General features: G+C 51.2%; 1 protein-coding gene across 8 annotated transcripts in view; it reads right to left on the reverse strand.

Moving 5' to 3' along the window:
• The window catches only part of GREB1 (growth regulating estrogen receptor binding 1), a 134136-nt gene that overhangs the window by 24391 nt on the left and 88962 nt on the right, over window positions 1-20783 (reverse strand). For 5 of the 8 annotated variants that reach the window (XM_073791584.1, XM_073791585.1, XM_033838004.2 and 2 more), the window contains 10 exons: window positions 18522-18872; window positions 17317-17445; window positions 16470-16598; window positions 15622-15819; window positions 14717-14897; window positions 12788-12983; window positions 11208-11344; window positions 5464-5803; window positions 3542-3657; window positions 1821-2020 (listed from right to left, as the gene is read on the reverse strand). In XM_073791584.1, coding sequence (XP_073647685.1) covers window positions 1821-2020; window positions 3542-3657; window positions 5464-5803; window positions 11208-11344; window positions 12788-12983; window positions 14717-14897; window positions 15622-15819; window positions 16470-16598; window positions 17317-17445; window positions 18522-18872 — 1977 coding nt within the window. Of the gene's footprint in view, window positions 1-1820; window positions 2021-3541; window positions 3658-5463; window positions 5804-11207; window positions 11345-12787; window positions 12984-14716; window positions 14898-15621; window positions 15820-16469; window positions 16599-17316; window positions 17446-18521; window positions 18873-20783 lie in introns of those variants that run through there. The other 3 variants (XM_073791582.1, XM_073791583.1, XM_073791588.1) reach the window with 3 other exon arrangements.

Raw genomic sequence — 20783 nt, forward strand, 5'->3', positions numbered from 1 at the left:
CCTCCATCCATCCCTCCTTCTATCCATCTATCCATCCATCCATCCCTCCCTCCTTCCATCCATCCATCCATCCCTCCATCCATCCATCCACCATCCATCCATCCATCCATCCACCCCTCCCTCCTTCCATCCATCCATCCATCCCTCCATCCATCCATCCATCCACCCTCCATCCATCCATCCATCCATCCCTCCATCCATCCCTCCATCCATCCCTACTTCCATCCATCCCTCCCTCCTTCCATCCCTCCATCCATCCCTCCTTCCATCCATCCCTCCATCCATCCATCCATCCCTCCATCCCTCCATCCATCCCTCCTTCCATCCCTCCCTCCATCCCTCCTTCTATCCCTCCATCCATCCATCCATCCAACCATCCCTCTATCCATCCATCCATCCCTCTATCCATCCATCCATCCTTCCATCCCTCCATCCATCCATCCCTCCATCCATCCACGTTCCCAGGCCTCCTCTGAGGGAGTACTGAGAAGACAGAGCAGGCCAGTGAGGCACTGGTGGGTCAGTGAGGCTCCTGCCCAGGGGTCACAGCTACAGGACAGAGTAAGGAGAGCAAAGAAGGAGGAGCCCAGGGGCCAGGTGCCCACCCAGCAGGGAGAAGTAGGAGCAGGGAAATATCCTGGGAAAGGTGACCCTGATCCCAGTTCTGAAGGGCCAGCAGGGATCTCCAGGTGAAGCACGGAGCAGAGGGGACTCGAGTGGACGGAAGAACGCCTGTGTGGCCCAGAGGTGACAGAGCAGAGCACATTCATGGGATGAGTGTGGCCAAGAGCCCGGGGTGTGGCGTAGGGGCCAGAAGCCAAGAGGAACGAATGGGGAAAGGAAGGAGGTGGGTCGGGAGATTCCAGGAGTGTGGATTCACTCCACGGGCAATTCCATGTCAGGGTCCCATTCACGTCTGCGAAAGGTTCCTACAGCACCAGGCGGGTCCTTCCACCCCACTTTACAGATGAGTCATCTGAGGCTTGGAGAGGTGACATGACCTGTCCAAAGCCACACAGCCAGAGATGGAGGGGGAAGAGAGTCCTCATCTTCCAGCTCTCCTTCCATCTCTCTCTCTGCTACACCAAACCCCACGAATGCCTTGCATATTTGTAGTAGCAGTTTTTTATTTTCTCTCGCTATCCTGTTGACGACAGCCAAATGCCTTGCATTGCTCCGATTTATGTGTCCTATTAAAATACATGGCGTTGGGCTTCCCTGGTGGCGCAGTGGTTGAGAGTCCGCCTGCCAATGCAGGGGACACGGGTTCGTGCCCCGGTCCGGGAAGATCCCACATGCCGCGGAGCGGCTGGGCCCGTGAGCCATGGCCACTGAGCCTGTGCATCCGGAGCCTGTGCTCCGCAACAGGAGAGGCCACAGCGGTGAGAGGCCCGCGTACTGCAATAAAAAATAAATAAAAAAATACGTGGCGTTGAACTTCGATGTCTGCAAACGAAACTAGCCTGTTTTCATAAATCTCAATAAGGGACAGGTCCTGTTAATTCACGTAGAGGAAACAAGCGAGTGAACCTTAAACCAGGCAGTAATTCCACCAGCAATTCAAACAAGGCATGAACTTAAAGCCTAGGAAATGTCCATTTTTCTTCCTACTCTTTAAGAATTCTAGAGCTACAAAGAACCTGTTGGGATTTCCATTTTCTCACATGACCAAAAATGAGGGGGAGAAAGCAAAATCTGAAATCATTGAGGGATTTCCCCCAAAGACGTATGTAGATGTCTCTCATCGGGAGCTGCTGACCAGCAGGTGGGCCCAGGGCTGCGCCGCGCGCGGGACAGGTGTCCAGCCCGGCCCTCCGCACCTTCCGTCACCAGTTCCTCATCCTCGTTGTCTGTGCTGCTCAGCTTTTCGGCGTCGCTCTCCAAGGCCTCACTCCGGGCCCGCTTCTCCAGGGGAGCCTCGCTGCTCACAAAGTAAGCAGCCAGGCCCAGTTCCTGCTCCAGTGCCGTCCTCACCAGGCAGGAGGAGTTTATGAGCCGCAGGTCACAGTACCGCAGAGACCTGGGAGGAAACGGAAGAAGGGCTCTATCGACTGCCTTCTACAGAGGAGGTACTGCTCGCGCTGGGGACCAGCACGCTGCCTTCCTCGCTAGGCCCCTAGGACTCATGCAAACGGAGAAGCAAACAGCATCACTGCGACCCCTGAGCAACACAGTCTGTTTGACTGCAAGTCTCTGGGGGCCCCTGCCGTGGATTTAGCCCCGCGCTGCTTGGAATCAAAAGAACACTGACTTTCAGGTCAGACAAAAAGGAGGCTTGAACCCCAGCCCTGCCACTTCCTGGCAACAGACCCTCAACAAGCTGGGCAACGTCTTGGAGGCTCAGATTGTTTTCAAATGAAAGACGGCCGTGAATATTAATAACCATCTACGTGCACTGCTGGGAGAAATATATGTAATAAGTGGATATTTGATGATTCCATCAACATTTAAAATGTGCCCAAGACTATGCCCCATGCAAGGGAGAGGATGGTCATCAAGGGGTCGCCATACTGGAAACGAGAGTCTGCCTGGGAAGACATGCCAATGAGTCACGACACACGTGGAGGAGGGGGCACAGAGGGCAGGCTGGGGCAGGGCTCGGAGCTGCGCGGGGGAAACGGCAAAGGGCTTGGAGAGAGGCAGATGGGGGTTGCAGGTAGGCTTTTACTAAAGCAAATGACCTTTCACTTGCTCATCTATAAAACAGGGTAGTAATACTATGGTCGTAAGGTGCAAATGCTAGATTAAAAGTCTAGCCCAGTGCCTGATACAAAAAGTAAATGCTTGCTCAACGTTAAGATAGACTAAGGCGGGCTTCCCTGGTGGCGCGGTGGTTGAGAGTCCGCCTGCCGATGCAGGGGACACGGGTTCGTGCCCCGGTCCGGGAAGATCCCACATGCCGCGGAGCGGCTGGGCCCGTGAGCCATGGCCGCTGAGCCTGCGCGTCCGGAGCCTGTGCTCCGCAACGGGAGGGGCCACAGCGGTGAGAGGCCCGCGTACCGCAAAAAAAAAAAAAAGATAGACTAAGGCATTGTCTTAGCCCTTACGGAGTTGAGGAATAGAAGACTTGATCCGTGACACGGCAACAACTGAGGTTGAACCCTGTGCGGACACTTTTACCCGGCCCGTGAGTACGCGGCGCGAGGTGGCCCTCACGTAAGTGTCGTGTGGCCGAACGGCAAGAAGCCGGGAGGCCCCGGTGTCCGCCATGCAGCGCACTGGCTTAATCTCTGTAAACCTCAGCTTCCTCATCAGCTACGCGGCCTCCACCCATGGAGCCCGGCAAGAGTCCCCACATCCACCAGCACGAGCCCGGGGGGTGCCTGTCCGAGAATTAGGAAAAGCTGCCCAGGCCTCAGACGCATTTCACTGACATTTGCTGGAAAACGGTCACCATAAAGATACACATCTATGATGACTCTGATGTGAATGCATTCCCAAGAGTCGGGCAGGGGAAGCCTGACCTGGCAAAGCCCCCAGCGGCGAGCCCGGGCAACTGGCTCCTCAGAGACCCCCAGGTACACAGTCCCTCCCCACTCACCTCGGTAAGGACTCCCCGTGCGGGTCCATCCCACTAAAGATCAGGATGCACGGCAGGCCCTCCAACTCCAGGTACGTCTGAGGCCTCCACTCCGCATCCTCAATCTTCTGCCACATCTGCAGGTAATTAAAAAGAAAGCTGTGGGCTTCCCTGGTGGCGCACTGGTTGAGAGTCCGCCTGCCGATGCAGGGGACACGGGTTCGTGCCCCGGTCCGGCAAGATCCCACATGCCGCGGAGCGGCTGGGCCCGTGAGCCATGGCCGCTGAGCCTGCGCGTCCGGAGCCTGTGCTCCGCAACGGGAGAGGTCGTGACAGTGACAGGCCCGTGTACCGCAAAAAAAAAAAAAAAAAAGAAAGCTGTAAGACTTCTTACTTTCCAACCAGCCCAGCTCCAAGGGAACCTTGATGTCCTTCTGCTGATTTAAAGCCCTTGCAATGCCTCGCTGGATTTTTATCAAATTTAAACTGCAAATAGGCATACCACTGGCTTCACCACGGGACGCCCAGCCACATAGAACACTGCCTAGCACTCATCAGCCGTTCAAGAGATATCTGCCAACAGACTGACTGATTCTTTTTTTTTTTGCGGTACGCGGGCCTCTCACTGTTGTGGCCTCTCCCGTTGTGGAGCACCAGCTCCAGACGCGCAGGCTCAGCGGCCATGCCTCACGGGCGCAGCTGCTCCACGGCATGTGGGATCTTCCCGGACCGGGGCACGAACCCATGTCCCCTGCATCGGCAGGCAGACTCTCAACCACTGCGCCACCAGGGAAGCCCCTGACTGATTCTTTGCGAGACAGTATATCCCCAACTGCCTGACATTCGGTGCGAGACAGTATATCCCCAACTGCCTGACATTCGGTACTATGCTCTCTCCGCTGTGGGGCTGTGCCTTCACAGTGCCTTCCCAATTATTCTCTCAGTATTCTCACCCTAATCCTTTTGCGTCCTCCGTCACCTGTACATTTAGTGAAAGGCAACTATGGTCCAGGCACTGTGCTAGTCTGGGAGTCTGAGATGTGTGGGGCTGTCCTTGCCCTTCTCTGCTGGGGGAGGAGCAAGATGACAGGCAGGGAAAGCAGAACCTGCCCCGGTTTGGGGGGCGCAGGGGGACAAGTAGGGGGAAGGGCAGCTTCCTGAAAGAAGAAAAGACTCTGGGGACTTCCCTGGGGGTGCAGTGGTTAAGAATCTGCCTGCCAAGGCAGGGACACGGGTTCGAGCCCTGGTCCGGGAAGATCCCACATGCTGCGGAGCAACTAAGCCCCTGTGCCACAACTACTGAGCCTGCGCTCTAGAGCCCATGAGCCACAACTACTGAGCCTGCATGCCACAACTACTAAGCCCACGTGCCACAACTACTGAACCCATGAGCCACAATTACTGAAGCCTGCGTGCCTAGAGCCCATGCTCCGCAACAAGAGAAGCCACCGCAATGAGAAGCCCGCGCACCACAACGAAGAATAGCCCCTGCTCACCACAACTAGAGAAAGCCCGCGTGCAGCAACAAAGACCCAACACAGCCAAAAATAAATAAATAAATAAGAATTTTTTTAAAAAAAGACACTGAGTTGAATTCTGCAGATTGATAGGCATCAGCTAAATAAACAAGAAGAAGAAGAAATGAATCCCCAGAAAGAAATAAAATCAAGCTACAACCCAGAAGTTTGAAAGAGCAAGACAGTGTGTTTTTTGGGGGGTGCAGCTTTTATAAGTAATGTGGTGCAGCTGGACTGAAAGCTGCAGGTAGGGATGTGGCGAGAGAGGCAGCTGGAGGGGTGGCCCGGTATGCAGAGGCCACGATGGACCTATGGACCTGGATGGGACCTTAAGGAGTTTGTCGCCACCCCACTCCCTCTCCTCCCCTCCCCCTGGTGGTCCCGCCCCACTGCCCTCCCAGGAGTCTATCCCCACTCCTGTCCCACCTTGAGCTGCTTCAAGAAGTGCTTCCCGATGGTGATGCCAGAGCTGGGGTTGCCCAGGATGATCTCAAAGTGCTCCTCCAGGGCCAGCCGCGCCCGCACGTGGGCCAGCCGTTCGTAGGCCACGGCCGCCAGTGGGGAGCAGGGCACCCGCAGCAGGACCATGAGCCCGTGGCCGCAGGGGCACTGCTTCGGGGAGTTGATGAGGTTCTGCGTGATCTCCAGCGTCTCCACCGATGTGTAGTTCTTCATCTGAGAGAGGCCGCTCACGGCCATCATCGCGGCCGTGTAATGCTGCACGAGAACAAAGGTCCTGATCACCGCACTGTGCAGGCGGGGGAACCTGCAAGGAACAGAGAGACCACGTCGTGACCCAGGGCTGCACCCCCCAAGGATGCCGGGAGAGCTCCGAGACAGAAAGGCCTTCCCGGGGCATACAAGTGACCCAGACACCTGCCATCTCGGGCACAGGCAACTCCTGTATCACAAACAAGTGGTGCTGCCTTTTGAAGCTGGTTGTTTACAACCCGAAATTGAAGTCTTCCTTAGAAGTCAAGTCAAAAACTGCTTTATCATTTCCAGCTGAGAAACAGAAGCAAAGTTTTGCTGTTGCTGCTGGCTCATACTAGCTGCTCAATAAAGATCTGTTCAATGACTAGATGAATGAGTAAAATAAATGCCCATCATCAGCTTAATTTATGTTTCCATGAGTTAGGTAATTTGCCCCAGGTTCCCACTGGCAATAGAAGAACCATCAGTAATCAGTACGTAAGTGCAGCTACCACTCACCCCAGATTTGGGGGACCATCCTAAAGGCATATCATTCATTTCATGTACAGTGAGTTATCAGAAATGCAACTAATGTGATTTTAATTGGACAGATGAATTACAAATCCAAACACAGCCGGTCAAACCAAGAATCCCAGTTTTTGTTTCAGAAGCTGTGGTCACACGAAGGGGGAGACCCGTCCCACAACTACGTGCACTGCCAGAACAGCTCTGACCCTTGTGCCAGAGACAGACCCCAGAACACCACCAGAAAAACCCAAGTCACTGGATGTCGCTCTGTGTTTCCAGTAGGAATAGACAAATTGATGTTCCGTTTATAGGCAATGCTCTCGGCGGTTTATTTAGATGGAATGAGTCCCTTGACTCAGTGGCTTTTTGGAGCAAAGATAAAGTAGTTTCTTGACCTACAAAGACAGGAACATTCCCACGGCCCGTGTCACCCTGTGAGTTCTATCAGGGCAGCCAGCTCACCTTCCAACAGCATCTCTGATATCTTCTGCCCATCGTTATACTTTTGTTCATTCTTTCTCCTTAGCACTCAACTACTTTGTGGCGTCTATGAACTGAAGAGTTGGCCTGGCAGACTTGCCAATACCAGTGCCGTCTTGGGAAGGCATTAAGGGTCTGCAGGTTCTGACACAAAGGGGACCAGTGGCCCAAGCACTGCCTTACCCTGCCCCTGGTGCACTGGCCAAGTAGTGCCCAGGAAGAAAGAGAGCAGAGTGCAAAATGCATTGTCTCCACTCTACAGCACTGCCCCAGCTGTGGTGGCCCCTCGTCACCTTGAGCAAGGGAAGAAGAGCAAGGTGTCCCTTAGGGAGCAGCACACTCTTCTCCCCACGTCCAACATCCGCTTTCCACTCTGCTCAAAGGACAAGCAGAGACTTCTGCTTCGGGCCAAGACAGAGTAACAGGGACCAGATTTATTTTTCCATCAGAAATAACTAAAAATCTGGATGAATATATGAAACAACAGTGTTTCAAGACAACGAGCAACGGAAGACAGTGATCCTTCGAGATGGGAAAGAAATTAGGTGAGTCTCCGGTTTCCACCCGGAAAGAGTTCCCAGGATTGCTCAGGAAGGAGGAGCCCAGGCAAGCCCCAGTGTCTCCCTGAGTTGAGGAAAGATCTGGAGTCCAGGGAAACCAAGGCAGCCAGAGTTCATGGGGGAAATTACCAAAGAGGAGAGAACTGCACAGATAAGAGAACTCAGGAGAGCCGCAGAGGGTCCCACTCAAGTCCTCAGCTAAGTGGCGATCCGTGCATACATGTGAGAAAACTACCCAAAGCCAAGAAAAGGACCATCCAAAAGGATGAGAGGGAACAAGACTTCAAACTCACACAGGGCTTGGAATAGTTCCCGTTCCCAACGCCAGTGTGGAAGACATCAAAATTCATGAAATATTGTAGAGTACTTAAAGGGTTTCACTTCAGTAGTGAACAAAATTAGCCCTAGACTAAAAACTGCTCTGGTCCTGCCTAACAAAGTTTAAAAGCAAGACCTGAAAGAATTAAACTGTTTCCAAGGAACTTAACTGTATCTCAGAACAAAGCTTAAGAAGATTTATAGGAATACAAATATATCCAGCACCCAACGAGGTAAAATTCACAATGTCTGGCATCCTCTCAAAAATTACCAGATATGTAAAGAAGCAGAAAAATACAGCCCATAATAAGGAAGGGGGAAAATCAACCAATAGAAACGGACCCAGAAACAACACAGATGACAGTATTAGTAGAGAAGAACATTAAAACAATTGGTATAACTATATTCCATATGTTTAAGAAGATACAGCAAAATTTGAGCATTTTAAATGGAAATATAAAAAAGACTCAGATTCTAGAGATGAAAACTAAAATGTCTGAAACAGAAAAAAAACTGGATCCTGAATGCTCATGGGAGTTACCATCTTGGTATTTGGCCCGGCCCTGCCAGCTACAATGGATCAGTTCAGGAATGGCTACCTGACCCAGGATGGGTCATCAGTCTTTTCTTGGGGTTTTTCAAACTATTTATAAGAATCAGTCCCCTTCTAGAAGCTGGAGAATATGAAGTTCAGCAGCAGCTAGAGATGATGTTGTCAGCACATGGAAGAAACCAGTGTGTGATAGATACAGTAAAGCTAACACAGAAAAATACCAAAGACAAGACAACACAGTCTTGGCAGTGTTTAACACCTAACTTAAGTTGTTCCTGAAACCAGCTGCATCTGGTTCTGTGGTTTATTTATTCAACCTCTCCTTTTATTTCATGAGTCAGTGCATTCCTCTCCCTTTCCTAAAGTAGTTCAAGTTGGGTTTCAGTCACTTGCAAGGAACAGTCCTTATTAATAAACAAACACAAGTAACAATTTATTATCAATTTGTCAGTGTGTACCTTCATGTATGTGCTACCTGAAATTGCCTTTCTTCTTCTCTTAGGAACCTTGTTATATGACTATTTTGCTTTTGTGAAAAATAAAAATAAACTGGATGTGACTGAGAGCAGGAAAAAAAACACTAGTAAACTTGAAAACATAACAATAGAAAGGATCTAAAATGAAACAGAGGGAAACAGAAAATAATGACTGTAGCATCGGAGAGCTATGGAACAACTTCAAGTAGGCTAATATATGTACAATTGGATCACTCTAAAAGGGGAAAGGAGAGATGTAGAAAAAATTTTTGAGGAAATAATGACTAAAATTTTTTCGTCTTTGATGAAAATTCAATTAACTCAAGAAACATGAAGAAAAGCACACCAAGGCCTATCTTAATCAAATTGCTTAAAATCAGTGATAAATTTAAAACATTTTGAAGTAGCCAGGGTTGGGAGGGAGTGGTGGGGAAGAGAGGTCATTACACAGAGAGAAACAAAGGTGATGATGACAGCAGACTTCTGGTTTGAAACAATGTATGTCAGAAGATAGTAGAGCAACATCTTTAATACTTTGAAAGAAAGAAGTCAACCTAAATTTTATACCCAGGGAAAATATCTTTCAAACATGAGGCAAAATAAAGACTTTTAAAGACACATAAAAACTGAAAGAATTCATCACCAGCAGACCTTCCCTCCAAGAAATGTTAAAGAAAGTCCTTTGAACAGAAGGAAAATGATGCCAGATAAAAATCTGGATCTACCCAAAGGAATGAAGAGCACTGGAAGTATTAACTATGTGCATAAATAAAAAAGGAGGTCTTAAAAAATATTCTTATTTAAATATCTTTAAAAGATGACCGACTGCCTAAAGCAAATGTGATTTATTGGGGAGTTTGTAACATATATAAGTGAAATGTATGATAACAAAAGCACAAAGCCTAGGAGGAGAGCAATGGAAACATACTATTGTAAGAATCTTATACAGGAAGTGGCACAGTATTGCTTAAAAGCAGACTGTTCAGGCAGGTTCAATGATTTGCCTAAAGTTAAAAGTAATGAAGAGTAGAGCCAGGAGGTATGGTGCCACGATCACTCTGGCCTTCTACCAGTGTGCGAGCTCGCTCCGTACAGTTTAGTAGGTCTACTGTTTTGGACTTAAGTGACCAGGATTTGGTCTGGCTTCACTACAAACCCCCCACATGACTTTGGGCAAGTGACCTAACCCAAGTCTTTGTTTCCTTCTCTGTCAAGTGGGGGAATAACAGTGTCTCCTATCTCACTGCGCCATTGTGAGAATTATATTAGGCAATAAATGGAAAATACTGGCCCAGCGTCTGCAGATCACTAAGCACTCAGCACATGCTTCCTGCACGAGGAGCAGCTGGGGAGCCAGGCAGAGAAGCAGAGGCAGGACAAAGGTCAGTTCTCACAGCCTTAGTGTAACATCTTGGCGGGTGTCTTCCCTCAGCAAGGTTATGAGAGCTCAGCTGACGATCCACGAGTTGGAGAAGTGGCCTGATTAAACCCCTCAGCATCAGAGCTGAAAGGGACTGAGCTCCCCGAAGGGTGCTCTGGGGAACACGAATCCCATGAGACCACGGAGATGCCGCACGCTCTAGCCGTCCCTTGGAGATTTATAGCACACACGGCACACTGAAGGCTTCGAGAACTCTCATTGCGAGAAGAATCCTTTGTTAAATGTAAGGTTTATCAAACACACATGACCATGGAGCCCCTCGTGACATAACAACTATTAGGATCCAGCAGTATAGCCTGGAGCACAGCTTGGGAAGCACACGTCTAATTCAATCCCTTTGTCAGCAAGCGAGACAAATGAGGTACCATGAGGGGAGACGGCAGAGCTCAGCTCAACACCCACAACTGGCGGCAGAGCCATTCACTTTGTTTTGTATTAGACAGTCTGTAAAACTTGGCCTGGCTTTTCCACGTATAAACTGTGTGGATGTCGGCACTTAACCCCCCTGAGCCTCAGTTCCCTCATCTGTAAGACGGCAGTGCTGATATCCACCTCGGGGGTCTGCTGTGACAGGGCTGAAAAGGTAGCACTGACTCTGGGTTCACACCCAGTTCCGTCACTCGCTAGACGTGTGGCCTGAGAAAGCCATGGGGTCTCCCTGAGTCTCAGTCTATTTGCAAAATGGAAATAATAGTAGCAACTGGCTCGGAGAGGTCGGGAGGACTAAATAACATAATGAAAGTAAGAACAGTGACTGGCAAGAAATAAGCACACAGTAGATGATGTGCAAAGGAAATAAAGACAAAGCCAACTGACCGCCACTCTCTCTTCCTTGACACCTTTTGCTATCTCACCTCCCATTTTCTTGCCTTCCCTTGAGTCTCAGACATGCAATCCCACATTCTAGCATATTTCTGCCCATTCTCATCTCTCAAATTTTCTGGAACAACATCACCGGCCCAAAATGCAAGACGAGAAATAAACCAGGATCCCTTTAACGGAGGGACTGAGCCACCCAGGAAGGGAGAGCGGTGGCCCCTCCCTGGAATTCCCTGGCTGCACATCCCTCACCTTGTACTTGACTACGGAGCATTTTTAGTAACTTCAAGAGAGACGGGTACCTTTTTCCCAATGCGGTGACCATGGCCTCAAAGGAGCTGTCGTATCTCAGCAAGGGGAGGCTGTGTCCTGAGAGGGTGGACTCGATGAACTCGGACAGCCCAAAGTACTTCTTATTCTCAGGATACAAGTCCACTCCCTAAAACACAAGCGCATCGGTCACGCAAACACTGCCTTTGTGGGGACTGAAGGGGTCACATGCTGGGCGCACAGATGAGCTGGACAGGCATCTTGATCTGAACTGTGCTGACTCTGCAATCCCCTGGGTGACGTTTTACAACTGTCTTTCCTCTGCGCCCCAGAGCACAGAGCACTCCACACGTAAGGGCCGGTGCCTCCCCGTCAGTCAAGACTTTTCCATTCAGTTGACCCCAGTGCCTTCGCCAAGAAGAAAATCAGACTCTTTTTTTTTTAAACACACAACTTCCTTTGTTAAAATTGCTTCTTTCCAACAATTTTAGCTGGTTTTAGGAATAGACAAATCAACTGTTTTGCATTCAGCTGCTATTAAATCAGCAGAAAGAAATGCATTTATCCAACCAATTTTACCCACACTGATATAAAATTCCTCCCCAACTAGCATCAGAGCTTATCAAACTTCAGAGCATGGCAAAGTTGTGGGAGGATGCTAAAATTACAAAGGCATGAACTTCATCCTCAAGTAGCACAGTGGTTAAACATGAGGGCTATGGATTTCGCTGGACTGGGTCATATCCCGGCTCCAGAACCTTCTAGCTGCATGGCTTTAGGCAAGTGGCTTAACCCCTCCCCTCTGCCTCATTTTCCCCATTTGTAAATCAGAAATCATCCTAGCACCTGTGTCTTATCTGAGTTCATATGATAAAGCACTTAGAACAGTGCCTGCCTAGCTCACGGTAAGCGCTACATAAAAACAAATGCCGCTGCTACCTCTGATTCTGAATCGGCAGGAAGGAACCCAAGCATTAGCACCTTTAGAAGTTCCCTGGATGATTCCGAGACACTCCGAAAAAGTCCGCAACTTGATGTCTACTTATTGCTTGTGTAATTAGGTGGGATCCAACCACCAGATTTCTCAAATTACCAGAATGACTGCTGTCTTCTATTTTGATGAGAAAATGGCAGGTGATAAGCTGAAATAAAGCTCACCAGGGTTTGTGGACGTGCGTTCAGTTTGAGGAAGGAGATTTTGAACCTCGCTGCTGAAGGATGCAGGGGTAGGAAAGATAGGAACATTTCCAGGGCTTCTAGACAAACTTAGAGTCACCCCATGTGGAGTCCAAATCCCCACAGCTCTAGAGGGCTGTACGTCCAACACCAGGAGAGCAGGTGTTCAGAACGCTGCTCAGAGAGCTTCAGTCGCCAGAGAAACAGTAAACCGACTGTGTTGCGTTACATGCTCTGAGACAGGGAGCCGACGAATGCACACAGGAAGGTTTCTAAAGACCAAGAAGGGTTTAAATCTAACCCTGGGTAGAATCAAAGCCAAGGAGCTGGAACCCACGGAGCCTCAACTGGGCCAGTCAGTCAAGTCTTTAGTGAACAGGATCTCTCCCAGCGCAAGGTCATTGCTACAGTGGGCCCAGCAGCCTGGGACACTCACATTACTGTAGGAGGCCGGCCAGTGTATCTCGTTGTAAGGACTGATGAGGGTGTGCTGCGTCTGCAGTGCGTACGGGAAGGAGGTCACGTGGAGCACCACGATGTTGGGGGCCTCCTTCACCTCCTTGCAGTTGAGCAATCTGTCCACCAACCCCACGGACGGGTCACTCTGGGAGTAGAGGTCATGAACAGTGCTACTGAGAGAGCAGAAGAGGGAGAAGAAATGATAAGTGCAATGGCAAGCACTGTCCTGTCATCCGACGACAATCAGGCAGTTGGATCAATTGACTGTGAGCCTCCCAACGCCGGCAGCAATCGAAGCTTAGGGCTCTGCCCACGACCAGCAAAATGAAAGTTAAATATGACTGCACTTCAGGTACCCATCAGGGACTCCCCTGAACGCTCACGACTTATTAAAGCTTGGCTGGGGGAACAGTGTCTGTAAAGGATTGCCTGCAAGATACACAATCCACCCGCTTCTCTAGCACAGGAACGCTCACCCAGGAGTTGTCAATGAGTCTCGCCTTTTCTCCCTCGGCCCCATCTGATTGTACACCTGCCTCCTTAAATCCTTTTCTCCAACAGTCCTACTGATCTTTCTTTTTTTTTAAAAATAAATTTATTTATTTTATTTATTTATTTTTGGCTGCATTGGGTCTTCGTTGCTGCGCGCGGTCTTTCTCTAGTTGCGGGGAGCGGGGGCTACTCTTGGCTGCGGTGCGCGGGCTTCTGACTGCGGTGGTTTCTCTTGTTGCAGGGCATGGGCTCCAGGAGCACAGGCTCAGCAGTTGTGGCTCGCGGGCTCCAGAGCACAGGCTCGGTAGCTGTGGCGCACGGGCCTAGGTGCTCCGCGGCACGTGGGATCCTCCCGGACCAGGGCTCGAACCCGTGTCCCCTGCATCGGCAGGCGGACTCTCAACCACTGCGCCACCAGGGAAGCCCTCCTACTGATCTTGAAATGACCCAAAGAGGACATAACATGGTAACTTCTGTACTAAATTTTAAAGTATAGGGTCAGGAATGGGAAGCATTTCAGACAGGGGGCCGAGGAGACAAGTGCATCATCTCAGCCTTTCTCAGTGGGTCAGTGGTCTCAGCAATCTTGTCTGTAAATCTAGGGGGACAGGAAAACATCAGTGCTTCACCTTTCGGGTGGCAGGTAGCCACTCTGAGAAACCTGCCCACCAAATGAATGTGTACAATTTAGCTTTTTATATACTTCAGAATGTTCAAATTCCCCCGCGCCCGTGCATGGACGCGAGAATGTAAACCCTTTAACTGGGCGAACTTTAAGGCTCCGGCCAGCCCTGAGCTTCAGGCCCTGCGCTAAATCAAAGCCTTCCTCCGATACCCGACCCACAATCTTCTTTCCCACCTCGTCCATGTCAGCAGCAGTGTCTGAACACACAACCCCAAGGCCAGTCTCATGGACATGACCAATCCTGGTGAACACCCAGGAATCCTGCCAGACTCCAGGCTTGACACCATGTGAAATTCATCTCGATTTATGTTCATTTGAAGTGAGAAAGTAAAACCTCCCCTGGGAAGGGCACCAGCTGTGACCCATGGTGTGCAGAGCCAGTGGGGCTCCATCAGGAAGGGGCCTGGGCAGAGCTACTCCCATCAGGATCCCTTCCCGGCACCTGTCGCTCTGCCACTGATACCCTCCCTCCCCCACCCCAGCCTGCGACATTGAGCGAGGTGCTTCCCTTCTCTCATTGCCATAATGGTACCTTTCAGAGCCTGCACTAGATGATCTCTCAGGTAAGTTCCGGCCCTAAGGTCTGAAATACACCCGCAGCCTCTGCCTACAAATGACAAGCCCCCAACACCATTCATCTTCTTAACACTTACACCCATGGTATTATCCGTACATATTCATTCAAAGAAGGGAAATGCCAGCCCTGCCATGTGCCAAAGCCAGTCTAACCTCACGAGATCCCAGTGGGCGTGGTCGTGGATGAGGACGAAGAGCGTGTGTGGGTTCTGAAAGGAGTTTTGCAGAAAGGACTTGAACTTGGTCTGCGCCTCGGCATCCAGCTTCAGAACGTACTGCTCGACCCTCTGCTTGGTCATGTGCTCCTTCTGCAAGCCGAGCTCCAGCAGAACCCCTGCAACACAGTGAAGATACATCCGTGACTCCAAACACGGTCATGAGCTTCTCACTCAGCAGCAGACGCTTGAGGCGCATCTCCCATATGGCAGGTTCCTCGCTGGGACTGGAGGCTACAGGGATGCAGGCGGAACGTGTGAGTCAGGGAGGCCGATTCCCGTGCAAACGACTGTCGTGTCACTGCCTGCAGGAGCAGGGCCTGGAGGTGGGCCTGCTCCCCAGCGTGCTATGTACACAGCCCACCCAGGGGCACAGCAAAGCTGCCTTCGTGAAGCAGCTGATCCCAGCGTGGGTGACTGAAAGAAAGGCAAAGGTCCCCTCTCACCCACCCAAATCATCTCCAGCCTGAACGCCACCAGGCCGTAGGTTAGAGCACTCAGAGTGAACCCTCCGAGTGAAGACGTTGACTCTCTGTGTGGTTCATGTTTACTTCCCTTGAAAGCACAGGGAAAATACATTAAGTTGACGCCAGATATCAGGACATACTTCACTGACTTGAGTGGGACAGAGGGAACACTCAAGTCATGTTCTACCTTTAACAGATTATAAAATAGTGGACAAGTCGCTTCCTCTGGGTATCAGTTTCATGAGCTATGAAACTGGGGTGTTGATACGGCACCCTCTACTTTAGAAGTAAAGATGGTGTTAGAATCCAAACCTGAATGCAAACAGATCAAAGCTTCTCCACACAGACTTCACACTTGCCCCTGAAAGGCCCGTACCTGAATGCCAGACGTGGAACAGGGTCTGCTGGTAGGTCACTTCGGAGGGTGGAATACAAATCAGAAAGTCCACCTTCTCAAAGGATCCTAAGTCCAGATTCTGGGTGCTGGAATCTGCGATTGAACACACGTGGGAGAGGAGCTTCTGGGCCACGGCGAGCTGGAAGGGCCGGATGTGGTGGGGCTCCAGCTGGTAACCTGGAACCAGAGACCCCGTCAAGGTGAGGTGCACGCCAGCGGATGGCTACAGCCCTGGCCCTCTGCTAGGGAATCCAGCAGGGGGCCCCCGTCTAGCACACAAAGGGATGAGGGAATGAGGAAAACACCAATATTCATTGAGCGCCTGCTCCAGGCTACCCACCGTGATGGTCATTTCGCACCCTTTTCCTAATTGAAAAATAAAAGGATGAACAGCACTCGGGGCGGGGGGGGGGGGGGGCCACAGAGGCTGTGACCTACTCCACCTGGAGGGGACAAGGACGGCATCCCAGGGAAGCTGATGCTGAGATTAGATTTTGGAAGAGGTTACAGGTTCTCTGGAAGAGGAGACCATCACAGCCCTTCAGGAACTTAGAATGCATAAAGTATTTCAACAGTGCATCGATAAACTGGAAATCAACAGAGAAATGTGCTGTCTCAGGAAAACTGTACAGAGGTACATTTCCGGGTAAAATGAGCCTGTTATCGTCAAAGACTAAAACTAAAATTAGATATTAGGTCTGCTCGATTCTAAGGAGCTGCCCTGCCCGCTGGAGGTGCCTCTAACTCTGCTTCCTTGCAGCCCCTGGGGGCCCTGAAGCTGCCTCACCAGCCCAGAGCTTGGCCACCAGCGCCCCGGCATCACTCACTTGTGCATACCCGTGTCCCGCCGACATCTAGGGATGCTGATTTGGTGATGGAGGAGGCAGTAAGGGAGGAAGAAATCTGGCCTTGATTTTCCTGATGAAATTTGTCCAGCAAAATATCAATGTCGCCCTCTGCCCAAAACAGAGAGAATAACAGAAATGGGTTTTCCGTCCGTCTCAGTGAAACTCGGCAAGCATCTATGGGACACCCACTACGTATCAGGCACTGTCCTGGGCCTGGGGCACCAGAGATAGGGTGTCCCATCCTGTCAAGGAGCCCACAGCCCAGGAAGGCAGATGTATGTGCTAAAGAAAATTACATTATGACCCAGAAGGTGCCAGGACAGAAAGAAAGAAGAGCAAGGTGCCAAAGGTCAGGAGGTAGGGGTCTGAGCACATCTTGGAGAAGGAGGGGCCAGCACGAGTTTCTGGGAGGAAATGGGGTGAGTCTTGTAGGGTGAGTGGCCAGGAAAAGAAGGGAGACGGGCACTCAAGGCATAGGAGACACAGAATGAGGCACAGAGAATACACTTCTCCAGTGAGAAGCTTTAAGCAACACAGAGGGGGAGGCAGGAGGGTGATGGACAGAGCCGGAGAGGTACGGAGAACCAGGCACAAGGCCCTTGTGCGCCCCCAAAGGACAGAAACCACAAAGCCGCCCCCTAGAGAACCCACAGCCAGAGCAGGAAACAGCCAGCCAGAGACCCCACAGATGGAAGGGCCGCCCACACATGTAAATCCGGGCCAGCCTCAGCAGGTCACGGGGGATGGGCTCCATCCCGAGACGACCTTGCCCTTTGTGTCTTTCTCATCAATTTATGAGTCTGCACCTGTCTCACTACAAGCCTACCTGGACACAGGGTGCTAAAAAAGGCCCCCAGAGAGTCCACTTTCCCCGTAACCAGCTCAGAATTGACTTCTTTCTGGTACTCGGCAGGGCTGAGAAGGCTCTCAGAAAGAATCCGGGCTTGGTATTTTCCTGGAAAACAAACAACAATTTGGACTGGGCCCTCTGCTTAGAATTAGCACGTGAGCTCCTCGATGGCAGGGTCTGTGCCTGAATCTCTTTCTCCGTCCATCCCGCAAGCCCAGCACCACGCCTGGCTAAGAGCAGGGCTTCCTGCTGGTGAAATGAATAAAGGGTACACACCCCCAGCCCAGTTTAGTAGCTGGGACAATAAGAGGGAAACCCCCGAGTATGGGCTTTGGAACCTGACTCTCTCCCCGCTTAACTAGCTGTGTAACCTAGGCTGACCCAGCTTCCTCATCTGGAATTCGTGGCTAAAAGTACCATCTACTTCACAGGACTGTTGTGAGGATAAAACAAGACAGTGTTTATAAAATATTCAGCCCAGTGCCTGACACAGCAGGGGCTCGAGGTTTATTACTAAAGATATTACTGAAATCAATGTAAAGAATTTATTAAAAACACAGGTGTTTAAGACGAAGGAATGCCTAGAGATGACTGGGACGCTGCAGAGTTACTGCAATCCTCCATCCCTCCCCCCTCCCCTCGGGACATTCTGCGCCGTTTGGTGTCTGTCTCCCCACCAGAACACACGCTCCAGGAAAGCAGGGACATCACTCCTGTGTCCCCAGCCCCCAGAACAGTGACTGCACATAGTAGGGCTTCAATACATGTTTTTATAATTAATTAGCTAACTGGCTCATTAACCCACACAAACACAAGAAGGCCTTTTTTTTTTTTCATCTCCATTAGGTAGTTGAAGAAGCTGAGGGCCAGAGTCATTAAACCACAGACCAGCAGGTGCACGGGGGACCCAGGTTTTCCCTGCATCTAGCCAGATCCAAACCTGCCCCCCGTCTCTCTAGAGAAACGGAAACGGCTCACCTTCGACGCCAGGAGGAATGGAATTTTTCCCAAAGCGCACTATTCAGGGCACACCAGGGGCTACTGTGTGCTAACGGCTGTTACTAACCAGCACAGCTGCAAACCCGGGGCCACGAGAGGCAAAAGGGGGCGACGGCAAAGGAGGGCTTCTGGGCACCACCAGACTGCTCTCCCGGCAGCCCAGCGGCGGGGCCCGGCCTCACCGGTGACGGCGATGCAGGAGTCGATGGCGGCACTCCGGCAGGCGCAGATGATCACCACGTAGTTGGTCTTGGCCAGCTTGCCCTCGATGAGCAGGCGGAACATCTCAGAGAGGCCCTCGGCCAGGGAGTAGGTGCACTCGATGATGTGCACGCTGTCGTTGCAGGAGCTGGCGGCCAGGCCGGCCAGCCAGGGCAGCTGCGCCGAGGTGACGGGCGCCACGGCCCCAGGCGCCGGCGGGACGGGCTGCGGTGGCGCCTGCTGGTACTGCCGGATCTCCGTCAGGTGCGACTCCCGCCAGGAGCGCAGGAAGATCTGCTCCAGGTCCTCCATCAGGGGCACCTGGTCCGCCGCTGGCAATGACAAGGCGGGCAGAAGGGGCTTCAGCACCTGCCCCACGCGGCAACTTCACGGCATATAACCGGGCCGTGCTGGGGAAATGCGTGTAAACGAACTCTCAAATAACGCAACCTAAATGATTAACGTTAAATGGTATGCGAGACAGCTGGGAAATAGACGGAGGTGATGAAAGCAGCCCTCATCTCACCATCCTAACAGAACCACTACTATTTTTGTGTGTTTCTCCAATTTTTTTTTTTTTTTTTTTTTTTTTTTTTTTTTGCAGTACGCAGGCCTCTCACTGTTGTGGCCTCTCCCGTTGCGGAGCACAGGCTCCGGACGCGCAGGCTCAGCGGTCATGGCTCACGGGCCCAGCCGCTCCGCAGCATGTGGGATCTTCCCAGACCAGGGCACGAACCCATGTCCCCTGCATCGGCAGGCGGACTCTCAACCACTGCGCCACCAGGGAAGCCCCTCTCCATCTTTTTTTTTCCACGTGCAGGTTTTACATCGTTATAATGACTGCGGGCCTATGACATCGAGGCGTGTCTGCTTCCCTCACCATCACGGCACTATCATGCTTGCGTGACGTTTACGGCCTTCATAAACAGCACTGCTAACGGGCACTGCTAACGTGGAGGCGCCACCACGGACTGAGCAATGCTGATCTACTGTTGACCCCTGTACTGCTTCCAAATAAGCACATTTATAAACACTTCTGCAATACACAGCTTTACGTATAGGACATTCCTTAGCCTAAATGCTCTAAATTGGGCTTACAGAGCCCACTAACACGTATCATCAGACCGTCTCCAGATGGCTTAAATGTCTCAACGTACCATGACACTAATGACACACGATAACCCTGGTTCTGCTGCACCCTCAGCTCCACTGGATAGCATCGTTCGGGTTGTTACCATCAGTTTAGCTGAGAAAAGCATCACTTTAATGTGTTAACTTTGCGTCTCTTTGATGACTAGTGAGACTGAGTACCTTCAATGTTTTCTTCCCTACGGGTATTTTCTGGTTGATGCGTCAACATTTCAAATTTGGGTGAGCTGGAGGAAAGAGCACCACGCTTCGATGTAGAAGACGTGTCCCCATCCAGCTCCACCCGGCACCAGCTGTGCAGCCTTGAGCTGTCTTAGCTTGAGTAAGAGTGGTACCCTGGGCAAGGGAGGTGTTGATGGAGAAGGTGGGCGAGGTTGGATTCAGGATGAAGCCGGGCTTACTGACGGATTGGATGTGGATTGTAAGAGTGAGAAAGAGAAACACATGCACATTTTCCCAGATTCCAGACAGTCCTAAGCAGCACCCTTGAGGGTTCCTCACTACCTGCTGCATCTCCATCTCCTCCAGGTCCCTGAATACTGAGTGTCCCAGGGCTCAAACCCTGGCACTTTCGTCCATCCACCACCCCTCCCAGTCTCTCATCCAGCCTCACAGCTTTATATAGATCGTCACTGAGCTGGTGTTTCCTAAATGTATACCTATAGCTGCAACGTCTCCCTGGGGCTCAAGACCTGCACATCCAGATCCTTGACTCGGCCCACCTGGCTGCCCCATCAGCGGCTCAAACTTGAAATTGCCAAGACGGGACTTTCGCTCATCCTCCAGCGCCATGGCTCACCTGGTTGCTCAGGCCAAAATGCAAGCACCGTCTTTCCCTCACGTCCCTCAGACAGACAGCCCACCATCCTGACCTTCTCAATCTCTCCCCTGTGGCTGTTAGTGGTCCAAGTCACCACCTGCCTTCACTGGGACGACTGCACCATCTGGCCACACATGGCAGCCCATGTGGTCTTCTTGAAATGAAAGTCAGATCATATCTGTCCCCTGCCCAAAACATCGCAGTGGTGCTATGGACTGAATTGTGTCCCCCTCAAATTCGTATGTTGAAGTATTAACCCCCAATACGACTTATT

Source organism: Tursiops truncatus, chromosome 14, assembly GCF_011762595.2.
Source record: "Tursiops truncatus isolate mTurTru1 chromosome 14, mTurTru1.mat.Y, whole genome shotgun sequence".
NCBI classification, from domain to species: Eukaryota; Metazoa; Chordata; class Mammalia; order Artiodactyla; family Delphinidae; genus Tursiops; species Tursiops truncatus.